The sequence below is a fragment of the Haliotis rubra genome, unplaced genomic scaffold (assembly GCF_003918875.1).
Source record: "Haliotis rubra isolate DU_JTF1 unplaced genomic scaffold, ASM391887v1 Scf166, whole genome shotgun sequence".
In the NCBI taxonomy this organism is placed as follows: Eukaryota; Metazoa; Mollusca; class Gastropoda; order Lepetellida; family Haliotidae; genus Haliotis; species Haliotis rubra.
Window position 1 is genome coordinate 1,190,482 of NW_025765625.1, and position 18,028 is coordinate 1,208,509.

The 18,028-nt window shown below is 39.7% G+C and overlaps 1 protein-coding gene across 1 annotated transcript; it reads right to left on the reverse strand.

Moving 5' to 3' along the window:
- Nucleotides 1-217: 217 nt before the first annotated feature.
- On the reverse strand, nucleotides 218-16,816 carry LOC124272072 (serine protease 30-like). The gene is made up of 8 exons (XM_046707209.1): nucleotides 16,796-16,816; nucleotides 15,238-15,391; nucleotides 10,334-10,483; nucleotides 8,970-9,147; nucleotides 7,764-7,863; nucleotides 5,595-5,865; nucleotides 3,053-3,186; nucleotides 218-1,324 (listed from the first exon to the last, which is right to left on the reverse strand). Exons 1-8 carry the CDS (start codon nucleotides 16,814-16,816, stop codon nucleotides 1,154-1,156), a joined length of 1,179 nt encoding a protein of 392 aa, XP_046563165.1. The 3' UTR covers nucleotides 218-1,153.
- Nucleotides 16,817-18,028: the final 1,212 nt, after the last annotated feature.

Below are 18,028 nucleotides of genomic sequence, written 5' to 3' on the forward strand. Positions count from 1 at the left end.
AAGAATACTTCAAGAAGGGGAAAACAATGTCATATTTCAATTTAACAAAAATAGACTTCTTTTAAAGGGAAAAACAATATCATACTTAAATTACAGGACGAAAACATACTTCGGGTAGGGATAAGTTTTAATTGATTAAATTTACAATTTTAAAGCTCGTTCTTTCATTGATACTGCTCTATTTCATGACGAATGTCTTAATCAGAATAAAGTGACGTTTCGTGTATGATGTTTATTTGAAAGTGAAACCCAAATACATGGCGAACACACTAAAGAAATATACCTTGAGATATGGGTGCTTACACAATTGCACTAATAGAATGAAATATAGCTTTGAGCTTCTATACAAATTATTTTAAAGATTTTGACGTCTCTAAAATTGTCCTAACTGCAGTTAAATCCTTCGCGGGTAATATCACAAAGATAATGAACATATTTCGTGCATATTTTCCCCATGCAGTATCAGCTTTGAAGCATTGTCAGGTGTAAGTGTGCCTTTGAAGTATTGTTATATTTGAGTATGCATGTTTCATGTTTTCAAACGAAAACTCTTAACGCTATATATAATTATACTTGTAAACAAGCTGAACGTAAGAAACATGTGTTACGTTTCTGTCGCATAGAATTGATACGTATAACAGAACTGATTGCCTTTATGTATGCCTTCTGCAGTTACGTGTATGTTTTAGCAGTCTTTCGGATGTCATCGTGTAAGTCGATCATGAGACCAAATCGTACATTATCCAGAAGGATATGCCTTGTGATTGTAGGAAAGACTCATATTTTGTGTTGTGGTATTTTTGAATGCAGTCATTTCATAAACCAATAAAGTTCTTTCGTAAAGTTCAACACATTCAGGAACGTTTCGGTTCCTTTCCAATTTGAAGTCTTTCCGATCACACAGAACTATATTCAAGCATTCCCACGACTGTCCCGTTTTTATAATATATCAGCTAAATCGTTTTGAAATATTTTTAACCTCGTTGTTTAGCTGTAATGTGACTTGAATCCCATAGATATCAACGAATCTCTTGTAGAATATCCAGAATTGAGATTGTTCCAAACCGTTTAGAATTCTTCAAGGAGACTTTCTTCAGCATCAATCTATGGCCATGGTCTTCATCAACGCTAACTCCGATTGCACAACTGTCTTTCACCCCCTATTTTCTTCCATGACATTCTGGATCCAGTCGTGGTAGGCGTTGATACGCGTGAAAACGCTTGGGTAGCCACTGACGTCGCAGTTCTCAGTCCCCCAGGACACGACTCCAGTGAGGTAGAACTTGCCATTGTACCGACAAGACAAGGGACCGCCGGAATCGCCCTGAAGAACAATCATAACTCAAAACTGATGTCGCCCCCGAACAAATCGATAGGACTTGCGAAGAGTTTACCCTTTCAACAGACCTTTGAAAGTCAAATTAGGAATGAACTCTTGGCGTAATTGTGACGTCAACATTTATAGCGATGATGATCATCCAAAATAGTTTTCGTAAAAAAGTGGCTTAAACCTTAGATCCTTTAGTCATTAAACTGATTCATGTTTTGCCTCACTGCTTTGATTTTTAAAAATAAAATTTTGTCCTATCATTAATAAACTCTGGCGACATTGTTTAACAAAGACGGGTTGAAATAATGCACTATTTTGTAAAGCAGATCGATTAAAACGAAATTAATGAATGGGTGAGAAGCGGTTCAAGTGAGAAGTATTGGCCTTCTATATGTCACACAGAAACGCTGAGCCTCATCACAACTACCAAGAGATCAACGGTGTAAAGTCGAAATACTGAAAACTACAACAAACGAATACGCGCCACAATCAATACACGGCTCACTTTCATCCAGAGCCGCTTAAAGGTCACCATTCATCTTTTCAGCCTTCCTCTTTTCATCCCTTATAAAATGAGTTAAATACCCAAGGTACACGCCATTCATTGGAAATCTGACAACAGCTGATGCCAACTGCTGTATGGATGTTTACTTAGACAACGAAGGAGGTTGACGTAGAGAGGAAGAGATAGAGGTTGACGTAGAGAGGAAGAGATAGAGGTTGACATCAAAGAGAGAGAGAGAGAAAGAGAGAAAGAGTGAGAGAGTGTGAGAGTGAGAGAGAGAGAGAGAGAGAGAGAGAGAGAGAGAGAGAGAGAGAGAGAGAGAGAGAGAGAGAGAGAGAGAGAGAGAGAGAGAGAGAGAGAGAGAGAGAGTGAGAGAGAGAGAGAGAGAGAGAGAGAGAGAATGAGAGAGAGAGAGAGAGAGAGAGAGAGAGAGAGAGAGAGAGAGAGAGAGAGAGAGAGAGAGAGAGAGAGAGAGAGAGAGAGAGAGAGAGAGAGAGAGAGAGAGACGGACTGGCAGACTGAACCTGAAGTTTGCACAAGCAGCATCCTCGATAATCTCCAGGGTATACGTTCCGATGTATCTCCACTATATCTTCTACTATACTATGCATCTACGGCTCGGTCTGATAATTGTATTACCTCACTTTGCTGGTTTTTTATCCAATAAGGTGTCTACGCTGGGAAGTTGAGCGTACCAATCACAAAGCTTTTACCATAACTCACTTCCGCTTCTTCGGTAAACATTAATATTAAGAGGGAGAAGGAGTTCTTGCATATATATTTTTTTCAGACCTGTCAATTTGTCTGTATGATTTCTTTTCCTAAATCTGAGTTCTTACAGCGAGCAAACCTTCGCGGCTGCGACCACCATCTTTGTTGACACTGGCAAGCTCGGTTGTAACGGCTTATCTGATTGGCTACTGTGAGAAGATGGAGCCAGCAAAGGGAGGTAATAAAATTATCCAGCCGATCCGTAGATGCATCCAGGGTATAGTGGAGATTTATGTTATTCTCATATAGCCAAACATCCTTGTGTCGAAGTTAGATGTACCTCTGTATATACTTCGAGTAAACAGTGGTTCGTCACAGCTCACACATGATTAATATGAATATCATGCGCGAATTTGATTTCGACTTCAAGACAACCTTAAATTCGACACATCAAACTTCGACACAAGGGTATTTGTCTATATCGATAGACTGAGTGTCTGGCGTACCTGACACGGACCGTGCACGCCATCTCCAAAACAGATCATGTCATCATCCAGCTGTGTGTGCCACATCTCGCCGCAGTCTCGGTGTCCAACGAGATCTGCATGGACCTGCCTCATCACCATGTCGCTTGTATCATCTGCTCATGAATAAACAATACGTCCACTGTCAACACTTCGAAGAGTTCTACAAATTATATTGAACGTCTGAATTTGCGCGATACATGCAGAAATGTAACTTACATTTCAGCACTGGAGCCTGGTTTAGAAAGCGACGTTAGTACCAAATGAGTGAGTGAGTTTAGTTTTACGCCGCACTCAGCAATATCCCAACTATTTGGCGACGGTCTCTAAATTATCCAGCGGTCAACAGCATGAGCATCGATCTACGCAATTGGGATACGATGACATGTGTCAACCAAGTCAGCGAGCCTGACCACCCGATCCCGTTAGACGCATCTTATGACAAGCACGGGTTACTGAAGATCAATTCTAACCAGGATCTTTACGGGTTGTTAGTACAAAGCCTGTCGCAACTCCTTTACTTTAACACAGACTTAACGTAGAAGTGGCTTTGTGGCTGACCTGTCTAAGGTGCCGTAAGTCGTTGCACAGGGATGCGTCCTTTAGGCAAGCTTTGATGGTAGGTTCGAATCCCAGTTCGGTCCGTTGTGTTTCTAGGTTTGTCAGCACCTTACCCACGAGGATGTAAAGAAGGGACATTGGTGTGCGACTTGCATCACCTCTGGAATACCGCTGAAAGCGGTGGTTCACCCACACACTCACTTAAGGTAGAAGCGCATTGTCTATTGACGGTCTGGCAGCAAGATTGTCTATCGGTTAATGAGTGAGCGAGTGAGTGAGTGAGTGAGTTTAGTTTTACGCAGCACTAAACAATATTCAAGCTATAGCGCGGCGGTCTGTAAATAATCGAGTCTGGATCAGACAATCCAGTGATGAACAACATGAGCATCGATCTACACAATTGGGATACGATGTCATGTGTCAACCAAGTCAGCGAGTCTGACCACCCGATCCCGTTAGTCACCACTTAGGACATGGGTTACTGAAGACCAGCTCTAACCCAGATCGGGTCCATCGGTTAACGAGAATGTAAGAATACATGTATCTTCTTACGCAAGAACCGACATTTGAATGTCAAATGTCAATTCCGTGTGCATATTAATTGAATGCGGGCGCACGATAATGTAGGAATAACTGACAACCAATTTTTTTTCATGTGGTGCTTAACAGCGATGTCACAGCAGAGTTTAACTAATGAGAAATCACTAATTAGTCATCAAACTTCGTGATACAGTTAAAGACATTTCACGTCTCTCTGTACACGCCTATTCAGTTCCTACACGTATTCACAGAACATGATTTATAATACAGAAATATCGTGCACAGCCAGTTGTTCTTGCACGGTGGTGCGTCCTTGTATTCTAAGAATTTTAGACATTATCTTTAAAAAATTAAAACCTATTTTACAAAACTGTTGAGCATCATATTAGATGAAAATGACATTAAATTGACAACAGTAGTCGATAAACAACCATCTTGTGGATACTTGAGACATCCAGTCTATATTTAAGTCATATGGGTTTGTTAGTATCCTCCTTCAAGGTCCAATTACGCTCTTTAAGGACGCACCTTTGAGCTATAACAATTGAATATTCTGGGACTACAATATGTTTTAGTGTATCCCGACTACTTAAGATTCAGTTTGGAGCTCACGAGACCACGAAATAGTATTCATTTAGATGACCAGCTGTTCTACCGTTTTGTGAAGTGGTGTAGAGACTGGACACAGATACGTATTTCGGGCACAGTAAAACAATGGCAGACAGTGAGAAAGGGTTGACGCCAGTTTAACGGTGTTTCATGTATAGCACGTCGTGTCACCATATTATGGGAGGAGAACCATTTGTTTGCCAGACACTTATTTTGCCCCTATGCCGGGGTATAAAGCTGACAAACAAAGAATACATAACCGGGGATATCCGGTGTTGGAGCCCATGACCAAATATTTCTCGTTTGCTCATGGATCGTAACACTACTCAGCGATTTCCGACGCCTCAGACAACTGGAAACCTATACAGTGGCATAGATTACACAGAAAACTACCACAAACGACGATATGGCGAAAAACAGCATCCAATCCCCTCCCCAATCGTCTCCACCACCACCAAAATAAGATAGAAAAATATTCACCCCCCACCACCCCAAATATTAAAAAGAATAAAAAAATAGAAAAAACCATATCCAAAACCAATCCCCCCTAACCCCCCAAAACAACAAAACAAACATAAACAACAAACCAACAAAAAACTAACATCAACCAAAAAAATCCAAACCAACAAACAAAACAAACTACAATCGAAAATAACAAAACCCCAAACCATACCCAAAATAAAACAAAAATACCTCACCCCAACCCCTCATCCACATACCTCCGACCCACCAAAAACAACCCGAAACCAAACAATCTTCAAATGAATGATTTAAACAACCTACGATAGATACATATACTCCATCTGTGTCGTACCATTTGTATATCCCCATCCCGTCACCCAGCAGTCGCCTCTCCTCTCAATTCTCCCCATGGTCAGGAACGGATCAACACCGGAACCAGCACTTGGACCGGAGCCGGAATGGTTCTCATCCGGGTCCCCAACATCCGGTTGCGCGATACATATGGGCATGGTATTGGTAGTCTCTCTGAGCTTGACCAAGGCGATGTCGTGTTTGTAGCGGACGTACTGGTTAGTGCTGTTGTCGTCGGAGGAGTTACTGGGGTTAAACTGATACTGTGGGAACTGAAAAAGAGAGTTACGTTTTGTCTTGATACCATTTAAGCACAACATATATTCCACCAAAAGTGTCAGGTAAGAAAGGACACGGTTCGCCCGGAGAGCGGAAGGTCGCTGGTTCGATCCCCGACCGCGTCATACCAAAAGACGTTAAAATATGGTACTTGTTGGTCCCTGCCTGCCGCTCGGCATTAATGGGTACAAGAAGGACTGGTAGGCTCGGAGTCAGTATAATGTGTCTGAGTGGGGTATTCATGCTTCACTGCGGCATGGTATCTCAGTGGGCTAGCACTATAAAACTGGCTTAAGTCTGGGCTAGTACAAGCAGCCGAACATACACATACACACGCATGCACGTCGTCATATGAGCGAAATATTCTCCAGCACGACGTTAAACCCAATTTCACCTCACCTCCAATGAAATCAGTTTCAGCGAATATCGAGACGGGTTAATCTGAGGCGTTGATGATTTACATTTCTCGTATATTAGAGAAATGATAAAATATAGAAGGATGCTGCTTCGATAAAGGGACACTATTCAGTCATAACGAGACCTTAAATGCATATTCATAATTTGTATGTTGTGAACGCCAAGTTAACCTATATCAAAGAAACTGATGCTTATAAGCATGTCATTGTCGTTGATAAGTAAACGGTATTCCAGAAATCTGCGATCGCGTGTTCGAATCCAAGATTCGCTCTAATTATGAGTCTTCGATAGCATCTTGTTCGTATGGGGGCGGTAGGTTAGCCTAGTGGTTGAAGCGTTCGCTCGTCATGCCGAAGACCCAGGTTCGGTTCCCTACATAGGTACAATGTGTGAATCCCATTTCTGGGGTACCTCGCCTTGATATTGCTGGAATATTGCTAAAAGCGGCGTAAAACTAAACTCACTCACTCATGTTTGTAGGTTTCACTGAGGTCGTAAAATGTCGAGGTAAAATGTCGAAAACTTGCCTGACTTTGGAATATCTTCCAAGATACAGTTATATAACTGATTATGTTATAATGCTCAAATCCAGCTAATAGAATAGCATGGGAAAAGTATACAGATTATAAAACACATCTCAACTAATACCAATTTCAGTGGTAAACATGAAAATGTACGTCAGAGAGAAGTAGTGCCGTTTATCCGGAAACTCCGCTTTCTATGTACTTTTGGAGTTGAACGTATACATTTATACAGAGAACTATGCTTCCGTAACCATGGCATCAGTGACTCCAGAACAGATAACGTCTGAAACAACAGGATTTCACTGTGCATTATCTCACTATTGTGGTTATTTGAAAGCAGGGAAGGGCTATGTCAGGTGGTTCCGAATGGGGACCATCGTAAAGAACAGTGCGTTTTTGAAAAATAATCGTCGTGAAAGCAAATGTATTGCAAACCAGAGACGAACATTTTCATTTTAAGAAGGGGATTTGTTCATGACATGGGTTAGTGAGTGAGTTTCGATATCATGACAAGAGTGAGTAAGTGTATGTTTTTACGCTGCTTTTAGCACTATTCTAGAAATCTCACGGCCCAGGACAAGAGGAATGGCTTTTGTAAATTGTAATTGTTAGATTCGAACAAGGGACCTTGGCGAGACGAGCTGACGCTGTATCCTCCAAGCTACCATACCGCCCCTCATTACAAGAAAAGGCATGAACCTTTTTAAGTTTGTGACTACAAGTTGCAAATAATGTATCTGTCTTACATCCAAATGTGAAAACATGAACATCATCTATTGGCAGAGGTTGTGTTTAAAGAGATCACATAGGATTGCCATGCTTGTTACACTCATTATATAGTCAGGGGATGTAACAGTACAGAACACTGGCAGTTAATGAGTTTATGTTTCAACAAGTGAATGACGGAAGATGAATACGATGTAAAATAAAAATTTAACAATGTTACTCACCACAAAAATATTGGAAATAGGAAGATCTTCCTCGCTGTCATCAGTGCGTAAGAGATGATATTCTCCAGTTCTAATACGCCACATGTTTGGAGACATAAATCTAAAACGATGAAATAAATAATTCATTGTACGGTGTTCAGAGATTAATTGAATTGTAAGGCAAAAGAAATTAAACAATTGCACCAAAGAATTAAAAACGTTATCAAAATGTTTCTTAGCTGAAAAAAGAAAACACAAGTGAGTGAGTTTAGTCAGTAGTATTCCAGCTATATGGTGGCAGTCTGTAAATAATTGAGTCTGGAACAGACAATCCAGTGATGAACAGCATGAACATCGATCAACGAAATTGGGATACAATGACATGTGTCAACCAAGTCAGCGAGCCTGACCACCCGATCCCGTTAGTTGCGTCTTACGACAAGCAAGATCAATTCTTACCCTGATGTTCACGGGTCAAAAAAAGGCAGAGTCATTTTTAAGTACTGACTTTACAGTAGTTCAGGAGCATTTATCGATTCTGGGTCACTTGCAAAGGAAATGTAATGCCACCTTACTCTGTTGTAAACATGCACGCATTGCTTAACTCTTTTTCGTTACGTATAAGCACTAAGCAGCATATGTCTCTTCACTAAACAACAACATATCGTTTCAACAAAATTAGTATCAAGGCTTTCGTGTCACGGTATCCTCTGGTCACCTGATCGTGTGGTTTGTCTACTGGCATGGACATGGTACCTTCATTTATTGTCCAAATTCGGCCAGTGGCGGGTACTACTGACAGGACAGGAGATACCCCTTTTCGTGAATACGTGGTGTCACCTATGGGTTGCAGCAGCCCTCTCGTTTAATTTTCACCTTATTTAGACATTTACAGTAGGCAGAATGGAATCTGTTTTGGGCTATAAACGATACTGGGTTTTCTCTTGCGTTTACGTTGCATAGTTTTGTTCTGTTTATGAAATATAATCCTCGGCCATCCTTGCAACCGCTTTATGTTGTTACTGTAGTGGTTGTTGGTGGCAAAAGATGATTTTGAAGAAACCGAAATGAACAAGGACTGGCCAACGTGACGTTTGCAGGGTACGCCATACATTCTATGTTCATGACATAAAAATATGATGTGCTTTCTTCCAACCTTTACACAATGTGCATTCACATGTTCAATAAGTGCATTCATCAACATTAAGTGTATTCATTGTTACTCACTGTCTGAAGCAGTGAGCAGCTGTAACAACCCATTGTTGACCAATCAGTGCACCGCCACACACGTGACCTCCAAGCGCTGATCTCAAGGCCACCAGCCACGGCCACGCCCCTGGCTCGGCAACACTTCCGCCAACGATCCTCTTCCGGCGGTGAATCGGGTTTGTCCGACCGCACTCCGCTGAAAAAACAAGAAGGCGTAAGTGATCTTCAATATTTTGTATATTGATTGTGAAAATAAAAGAAACTCGAGCAAAACAAATGTAAACACTCCATTAATACAACTTCGTTGTTTAATTTAAATTATGACATTCTTTATCTGTATATCACACATACTCTCCCTGTATATCACGCTCATTCCCTCTGCTTATCACACATATTCTACCTTTAAATCACACATATTCTACCTTTAAATCACACACATTCTAACTTTAATCACACATATTCTATCTTTAAATCACACATATTCTACCTTTAAATCACACATCTATTCTCCCTGTATATTATACTCATTCTCTCTGAAAATCACACATATTCTACCTTTAAATCACATATATTCTACCTTTAAAACACACACATTCTACCTTTAAATCACACATATATTCTTCCTGTATATTATACTAATTCTATCTGAAAGTCACACATATTCTACCTGTATATCACACTCACTCTCTCTGCATATCACATATTCTCCATGTACATCCCACATATTCTCCCTGTATATCACACATATTCTACCTTTAAATTACACATATATTGTCCCTGTATATCACACTCATCCTCTCTGAAAATCACACATATTCTACATTTAAATCAAACATTTTCTTCCTTGAAATCACACATATTCTACCTTCAAATCACACATATTGTACCTTTAAATCACACTCATTCTACCTTAAATCACACATATTCTACCTTTAAATCACACTTATTCTACCTTTAAATCACACATATTCTACCTTTAAATCACACATATTCTACATTTAAATCAAACATTTTCTTCCTTGAAATCACACATATTCTACCTTCAAATCACACATATTGTACCTTTAAATCACACTCATTCTACCTTAAATCACACATATTCTACCTTTAAATCACACTTATTCTACCTTTAAATCACACTTATTTTCTCTGTATATCAGATGTATCCTGCCTGTAAATCAACAGTATTCTCACACTAACCTTCTCAGTATATCACTCTTATTCTCTCTGTAATTAATTCTCTGTACATGCCACACTCATTCGCTATCTATTTTACCTCATTCGCTGTTTAATTCATACATATTGTTTCAGTATCATATACACAGGTACGTTTTGTTTCTACATATCATACTTTTTCTCTCATTAAATTACACTGCTCTTACAATTCTGCCCAGCGTTCAATACAAATCCTCCGGTAGACGCTCCAGTGTCAAGCGACATCATCTTCGCCGTCGTCGTCGTTGTAGTAGGCACTGTTGTTGTCATCACCGTCGTTGATGTTGGTGTAGTAGTGTCATTGCTAGAATCGCCACCTGAAGAAACATCACAAATCTCATTATCATTTTCTTAACGATGATCCATTGTAGCTGATTACACAAGCATTAGTTCTAATCGATCGAATAAGATGTTAGAATACAATGATGAAAGGTAAAACGTTCCCATGGTGTTTCTTGTCTTAGGAAAAGATAAAGACCCTTTGTTCGCGCAGGCAGGAAGATGTGCTGCGTTAGGACATTTAAAGGCACAATGTCACATCACATTTCTCTAAAAATACATAATGCATTTCTCTCAATAATTCTAACTATCAGCCCTCAGCGAAGCTACCATATAATTTATTCCAAATTCTAATTCGAATGAATTAATGCAACGTTGCATTAAATCGACTCTCGCGCCCTCTAACGGCCGAACATTATTTCAAGCGAACCCCATAGAGTTATGTCCATTAGAGCGCTCTTTACGAATATCCAAACTTGTGATTGAAACAAGTTCACAGTTTTCGATGTACGGAGCATTCGTTTACATTCCATATGTGGCAAGTACTATCTGTTTGGAAACTCTTTGCCTCGAAGTTTCAATTATCGGTTTCAGGCAAGTCGTACAGTATAATAAGTCTTTTATTGCACGAATAGGAAGCTAAAGTGAGTGCATATGCCCCCAATATTTATAATGTTTGCCAAAATATTGTCGAAAATGTGTGACATTGTGCCTTTAATGTTGATGGTTGCAATTATACTCGGTCCGCTTTAATCTTCTGTATTCAGTGCTGGTATTGTTCGTTTTCACTTCGCATCATGTAGTCTGGAGGGAAAATCGCACAATGTATACGAGCTTTAACTATAAGACTTTCTAGCCCAGCTACAGAATTTGGACGTTCCTTCTCGCGTTTTAATCCCTCATTATACACCTTTATCGTCGTTTATTTGTTCTCATTTTGAAAATTAATCGAAATTATGCCTAAATGTGTTTCATTCCCCTTAGCATTTTACTATTAGAAGGGGCGGTGGGGTAGTCTAGTGGTTAAAGCGTCCGCTCGTCACGCCGAAGACCCGAGTTCAATTCCCCACATGGTTACAATGTGTGAAGCCCATTTCTGGTGTCTCCCGCCGCGATATTGCTGGAATATTGCTAAAAGCGGCGTAAAACCAAATTCACTCACTCACTCACTATTAGAAAAAAATACAGGACATTGTTTTCTGGTGTACATCATCAGTTTATGTTGTCCATTTTAGTGCTGTCTAACTTGGGTTTATATGTCATCTTGTCTTTATAACACAAATTTGTCCATGTATAAGTATCACTCCTATGTAAAAAGAATTCCTTAAGGGATAATATAGAACTATGTGATCTTTCGATTTTTAATAGGAATTCAAAAAGAGTTTTCGGTTTACATCTCACAGGGAGGTCACAGTAGAGTGGAGGAAAACTATCGCCATATTTTTCCTTCCGTAAGCCAATATGAATTCAGACAAAATGACAGGACATGTTTTTGTGCACCTCGCATCGTGGCTGTTTTCTAATGTATAGATAGGTTTCATCATCCCACGATAGGAACAAACCGAAACAATAGAGTACGTCAACGGCCACATCACTGAAAATGATGCATCGTTTTGTTAATGAATTCTGAAATATATGCTTGTGTCTCATGAGATAATGTACACAATCGAATATTGCACAGTTAGTTTCAACACATGAACAATTTCACTACATATATAGAGATTAGGCTCGCATAATACAATATTTATTCCAAATATATCATATTAATGATACGGAAACACACGCGTTTAATAATCTCTTTATCATATCATGTCATTCTTAAAATTACTCTAAAAAAGAAGCAAATCGTACGTATATGAAGAGAATCGAGCATTCGCGTAAGAATACTTAGCGGTACACCAAGGTGAAGGTCTTTCATGACGGTGGCTTATGGTTGTGACTAGTTGCTAATACAGTGCAAACATAACTCATGCCTAAAATACGATCTTTCTGTCTAAAAAGAACAACACAATCGGGCAGGGTTTTCTTGGTAGTGTTTCTATTTTCATTGCGGGTAATCACCTCATCAGTATCAATTTCTGATACCTGACGGAATCGATTCGTCGTCTTCTTTGTTGTGATCAATAGATCGAAATCCTTGGTTGGTACCTTTCTTAGACGATAGCCTGTCACTCGTGCCTCATAATCCGTACCTTCAATTTGAACGAAGTTCTCCGTTTCATGTTTTCCAAAGTCAATTACTGCAGTAACGACTCCAGAACCTCTGTCATCAATTCTTACAGAATCACCAATTTTGATAATGGGGGCAGCCATGTTTGTTTACAAACTCGTCCACGCAATGTAAACTCGCGACGACGTCATCAATGAAATGTTAAACGTTTTAGGATCCGCATGGCATGTATGGAGTTTTGAGAAAGTAGTTCGTGGATTGACGTAATTTGCATAGTTATCAGATTTGGATACCAAGTTTATCAGATTGCTTTATTGCACCGATAACACCCTCCATTAGATGATAATTACTAAATGAACGTCAGCCAGTACATGTAAATGACCCTACGTCAACGCATGGGTTTGCCAGTAAAACCTGTGTTAACAGGATGGCTGTGCAATTTAAAGTAAAGCTCAGTGATTGTGTTATGCTTACATCTCAACCTCATGACTATTGACGCCATATTGAGTTACATTATGGATTTGATGCTTTTCCTCAGACAAAGAAATCCACCACTATTGTCAGTCATTGCTCGAGGCCATTCCAGAAGGAGAATGGAATTTGCAAGTGAAAATATTCACACTGACCCAATCCCTCTTTTGTTAGAGTGATGAATTCATCACGTGACGTAACGTCTACTGTCACTGGGAAAGCTAATATCGTTAGGATGACTCTTTTCAAGAAATGTGTATTTTCGTACCGGTAACAAACTTGCGTGAAACAATTTGAAATGAATCATTTTCAATTACCATTATGTTTCTGACAGTTGTGACACTGATCACCAGGTTTAGTGAAATTGAGCTCGAAAAGGATTCCAGTGGAACAGATATTTATTTCTTGAAGCCCATGACGTCAGCGTTAGGCGCCCGTGGTGCGTTAGGTCAAGGTGCCAGAGGATTGATGCTGAGTCCAGATTGCTGAGTGGGTGTATATATGAATGATTTTGCAGCCGGGGTTAAAACATGGGAACGGTCGGTGGGGGAGTTACCAAGGAGGAACTACTCTGTGATAGAGTTAATTTAGTATTCTTGCTTTGACAGGTACAACGGCTGTGGTATGTCCATAGATATATTAGGAACTTGGCTGTCAAATGAGTTACACTTGGAGTACGTGAACTCTAGAAATGGACTTGACACATTGTACTCATATTGGATTCGAACCCCGCCCTCTGGCGTGACGAGTGGGCACTTTAATTATTGTTCATATGCATGATGTTACGCATAAATAACACATATGCGTGCATAACTGACGTATTGCTTCCAAGGGGAGGGACGCTTGATACAATGCAGGTTAATAATCATACCCGCAAGCACGGGTAGGATGCTACAAGAACAAAGAATGAGAACGAGGGTAAAACCCGGTATTCTAATGACACAATCTCAGGGCAATGCATTATGTCATGCATAAATAACACAAACCCACAAAGAACACGGGGCCTGGGCCAACTGCAAGACCTGTGCCCCTCACTTCATAGAAATATGCTCTCTACGTCACCATGAACGTGTCCGTGCTTTACTTATATATTTTGTTTCGTTTCTATTTCCTTAGAGCTACCAACAGACCACCAAACAGTCTCAGTTCACAATTTTGAAGACCTCTAAACCGTGTACATGCATCCTTGTTCGAAGACCATGCATATACATGTAGTTGTGTTCAGTTCTTGTTATCAATTGCACAGTCATATGTCTTGGGACATATTGCTATAATTTAAAGTCATAGAGGATCCAAAACAAAGTACTAGTATTCTTTTGTGAAAAATGACCATATAAACCCTCGGGATTTTCCTCTCCCATTATGTTTAAACAGAAATAATTAATTCGCAAACGACTAATGTTTATTCCTGTGTACATAAACCAAGAAAATATACTGACGTACACAAGAAAATACACACCTGGTATTTAGGGAAAATGTCCCCCCAAAAATAAACATAGAAATAATCATGTTAAATTTGTCACTTGTAACACACATTCAAAACACTTTTCACAATAGTTACGGTGTTTTTGTGGAAAATAACCCCAAGCGACAAGTGTGTACTGTTGTACCTCAGTGTATAAAAGAAAACTTCGTTAGCCAAAAATTGAGGTGGTATCATTATTTTCATTATTTGTTAGTCGAGCTTCTGCGTGAATGCTCACGATTATAGTGAGTGAGTGAGTTTAGTTTTACGCCGCACTCAACAATATTCCAGCTATATGGCGGCGGTCTGTAGATAATCGAGTCTGGACCAGACAATCAAGCATTGGTTGCTGAAGATCGATATTCTAACCCGGATCTTCACGGGTACTAAAGATTATAATGAATTGTAGGTGGAATATAGTCTGTGGTAATTTAGGATCTATCTTCAGACAACTACAACGAAAAAAGGTTAACTATGACGTAGCCAGCAATTGTTAGCTTGTTAGCTTGATGTTAACGCCGCACTTAGCTATATGACGGTGGCCTGTAAATAATCGAGTCTTGACCAGGTGATCCATTGTTTGATATCATTTCTATCACGCCATCGTATCGTTTCAAGCCAACCAATCCATGAGTATTTATTTTCTAGTTATGAGTTATCAACTCGTGTAGAGATGTATACCGTACCTACTGATGACGGAACGCAGCACTTGTGATCCAGGTTCGGGCAGAGCGGCACCCCCCCATCGGTGCTGGTAGTACCGCGTGCAGTTCGCCTCACATGACCCCCTAAAGTGTCGACACAGTTCCAGGGAGGCGAGGAACTCGTAGTCAAGCAAAGCTGTAGGGAACAGAAAAATATTGTCATAATAATAATGGTGTAGTTATACTTATCAGTTTATAAACGCAACACTAGGATCGAATTTCTTTTAAGTTTAGTATTATATATTGTTTGTTTTGAACTGTAAACGTTGTTTGGTTGCTGTGACGAATGTGATGTGAAAAGGTACATTTTAATCCCCCCCCAAAAACCCAAACAAACCCAAAACAACAACAAACAAAAAAACAACAACCCCAAAACAAAACAAAACAAGAAAAACCAAAACCCCCCAAAAGAAGAAAAAACAAACAAACAAAATAACCAAAACAAAACCCCAAATCACAAAACAAAAAACTCAAAACAAACAAAAAGACAAAAACCAAAACCAAAACCAAAACAACAAACAAACAAAAACAAAACAAACCTGAACAACCCAAAACAAGAACAGCAAGCCTAAACAAAACAAACAAACAATAATTTACAAAAGGAAAAGGTTTTGCCGGACGTATTTAAAAAAAACCCTGTTTCACACACAACAGTAATTCTGTCTGGATGAGACTGTGTACGGTGCAACGAAGCCGATGCTTTTAACTATAGCCACTGTCCCTATTTTGCACTTAACTTGCTTAAACTCCATCACGACACAAACTACTACTTTAATTAAAAACACTACATATTTAACATTTCTAAAAAGGATTTGTCTAAAATCTACAAAACGATGTTCATTTTCTCTTGTATACATCAGTCCATAGCCTTGCTCCAAGGCTTTACTAAATGCTGAGCCCATGGATGTAAAGTAATGCTATCTTCAAAGAGGTAAGTCTAGATAAGCGGACAGTACATCTAAGGACCCCAGTCTGATATTTATTAATGTTTAGAAATTATCTTTTAAACTATTAATTTTTACATTAGAGATTTGTGCAAGCCTAATCAGTCCAGTATTAGAATATGACGAGCTGTTAAAATTAATATTAACCGTATCCTTGTTATATACACATTAACATCCAATGACTTTGATAAATGTGAGCGACGTTGTGTACCCCCTCATAGTGTATGTGACGTCCCTAACAGGGCTTTGCAAACAGCACCAATCTGTCCACGACAGACTCATTTACATTGGAGTTGATCCATCAGACCCCTGGCGATAAGGCCAACATTCATCCCAATGGCTGGGTGAAGAATGTTCCCTTTATAGCCTCAGTAAGTGCTCATTCTGACCAGAATACTCCCCAGTGGGCTATTTTAAGTAATACACAGCAGAAAAACATTCCACTTCCGCAGGAAATCCGCTTTGATAGCTAGGCATTGGACATGAATTCATAAAGATATAGAGTTGACTGAGGTCAAACCAATCGAGATGGTGGAGCAATAAACTGGAGTCATCAGTAGACTTTCGTCCGTCATTATTAACATGAGCCAACTGACCCATGCCTGGTAGATACGCATTGACTTAACGGTACGTTTTAGACGTTACGATATAGTATGTGGTTATAAAAGGTCAAATCGATTTATATGCAAGATTAATTGGGCAGAGCAATATTTTGGCACGTAGACATCGTCCTTCATTTCTGACATGAGCCAACTGGCCCATACCTTATGTTACGTATTGACGTAACTTTACGTTTTAGACGCTACGGTATGTTTGTGGTTTTAAGGTCAAACCAATTTGCAATTTATATACTACATTATATAGTACACAACCCTGTGCACTTAAAAGAACCCACGAATCCGTTGGTATATGACCAGATGGTGGCCACATGAATACGTGCAAACACCTAGTTGCGGGTATAGCAACGTGCAGTAAACTTGGACAAAATACTGTGACTATGTGTCCCAGTCCACCCAGCTGTGAATGGGTACCTCGTACGGATGGGGAAGCCGCAATAACTCGGTGCGCTTAGTGGCTGCAAGAGCTGTATGATCCCCAGGGAGTTGAGATTGATAATAAGATGTGCAGTTGAGATTGACATCCAATGATCGAGAGAAAAACTACCAGCGCCTTGAGCATGGACTAGTGCGTGGATATGTGCGCTATATAAATATCCAATAATAAAATAAATAATAATAAAAAAATAATTGTTTGGAGCAATACTTTGGCTCGTAGACATCGTCCTTCATTGTCGTCACGAGCCATCTGACTCATACCTGGTGTTTACGCATGGACGTAAAGGTACGTTTTAGACGTTGTGGTTAGGGATGTGGTTTTAAAAGGTCAAATCAATTTATATACTAGATTAATTGGGTGGAGCTATACTTGGTCACGTAGATATCGTCCTTCTGTCTCTGGCATATGCCAACTACACAAGGTGTTTATATTTAGAGATTGTGTTTTGGTGAATGAATGAGTCGGTTTAACGCCGATTTGAACATTTATATCCGCACGCCTTGTTAACTCGAAGTGGAAGGAAAATCCGATGCTTATATATATTTATCACTTTGGTGAAACCCATGAACACGGGTACGGTGCTTAAATGCCTAGACACACAATAGGGAAGAACTAGGATTCGAACCCCTAATCACAGATTCCTGCCGTACCAAAGGGACGCAACTCTGTACAACGAATTACATGGAATTATGCAACTTGTGGATTCCGTTGCGCATTGTGAATGACTTAGGGATGCCACGACATCGATGCATCGAATTTTTCTAAGACGACAC

Excerpts from the sequence above, each read along its gene's own strand:
- LOC124272072 (XM_046707209.1), bottom strand. The coding sequence starts at position 16,816 with ATGCGTATCTACCAGGCATGG. Across the intron at positions 5,866-7,763 it reads CTATTTCCAATATTTTTGTG|TTCCCACAGTATCAGTTTAA; the intron begins GTGAGTAACATT and ends TCTCTTTTTCAG. Across the intron at positions 3,187-5,594 it reads GGGATGGGGATATACAAATG|ATGATACAAGCGACATGGTG; the intron begins GTACGACACAGA and ends ATTCATGAGCAG.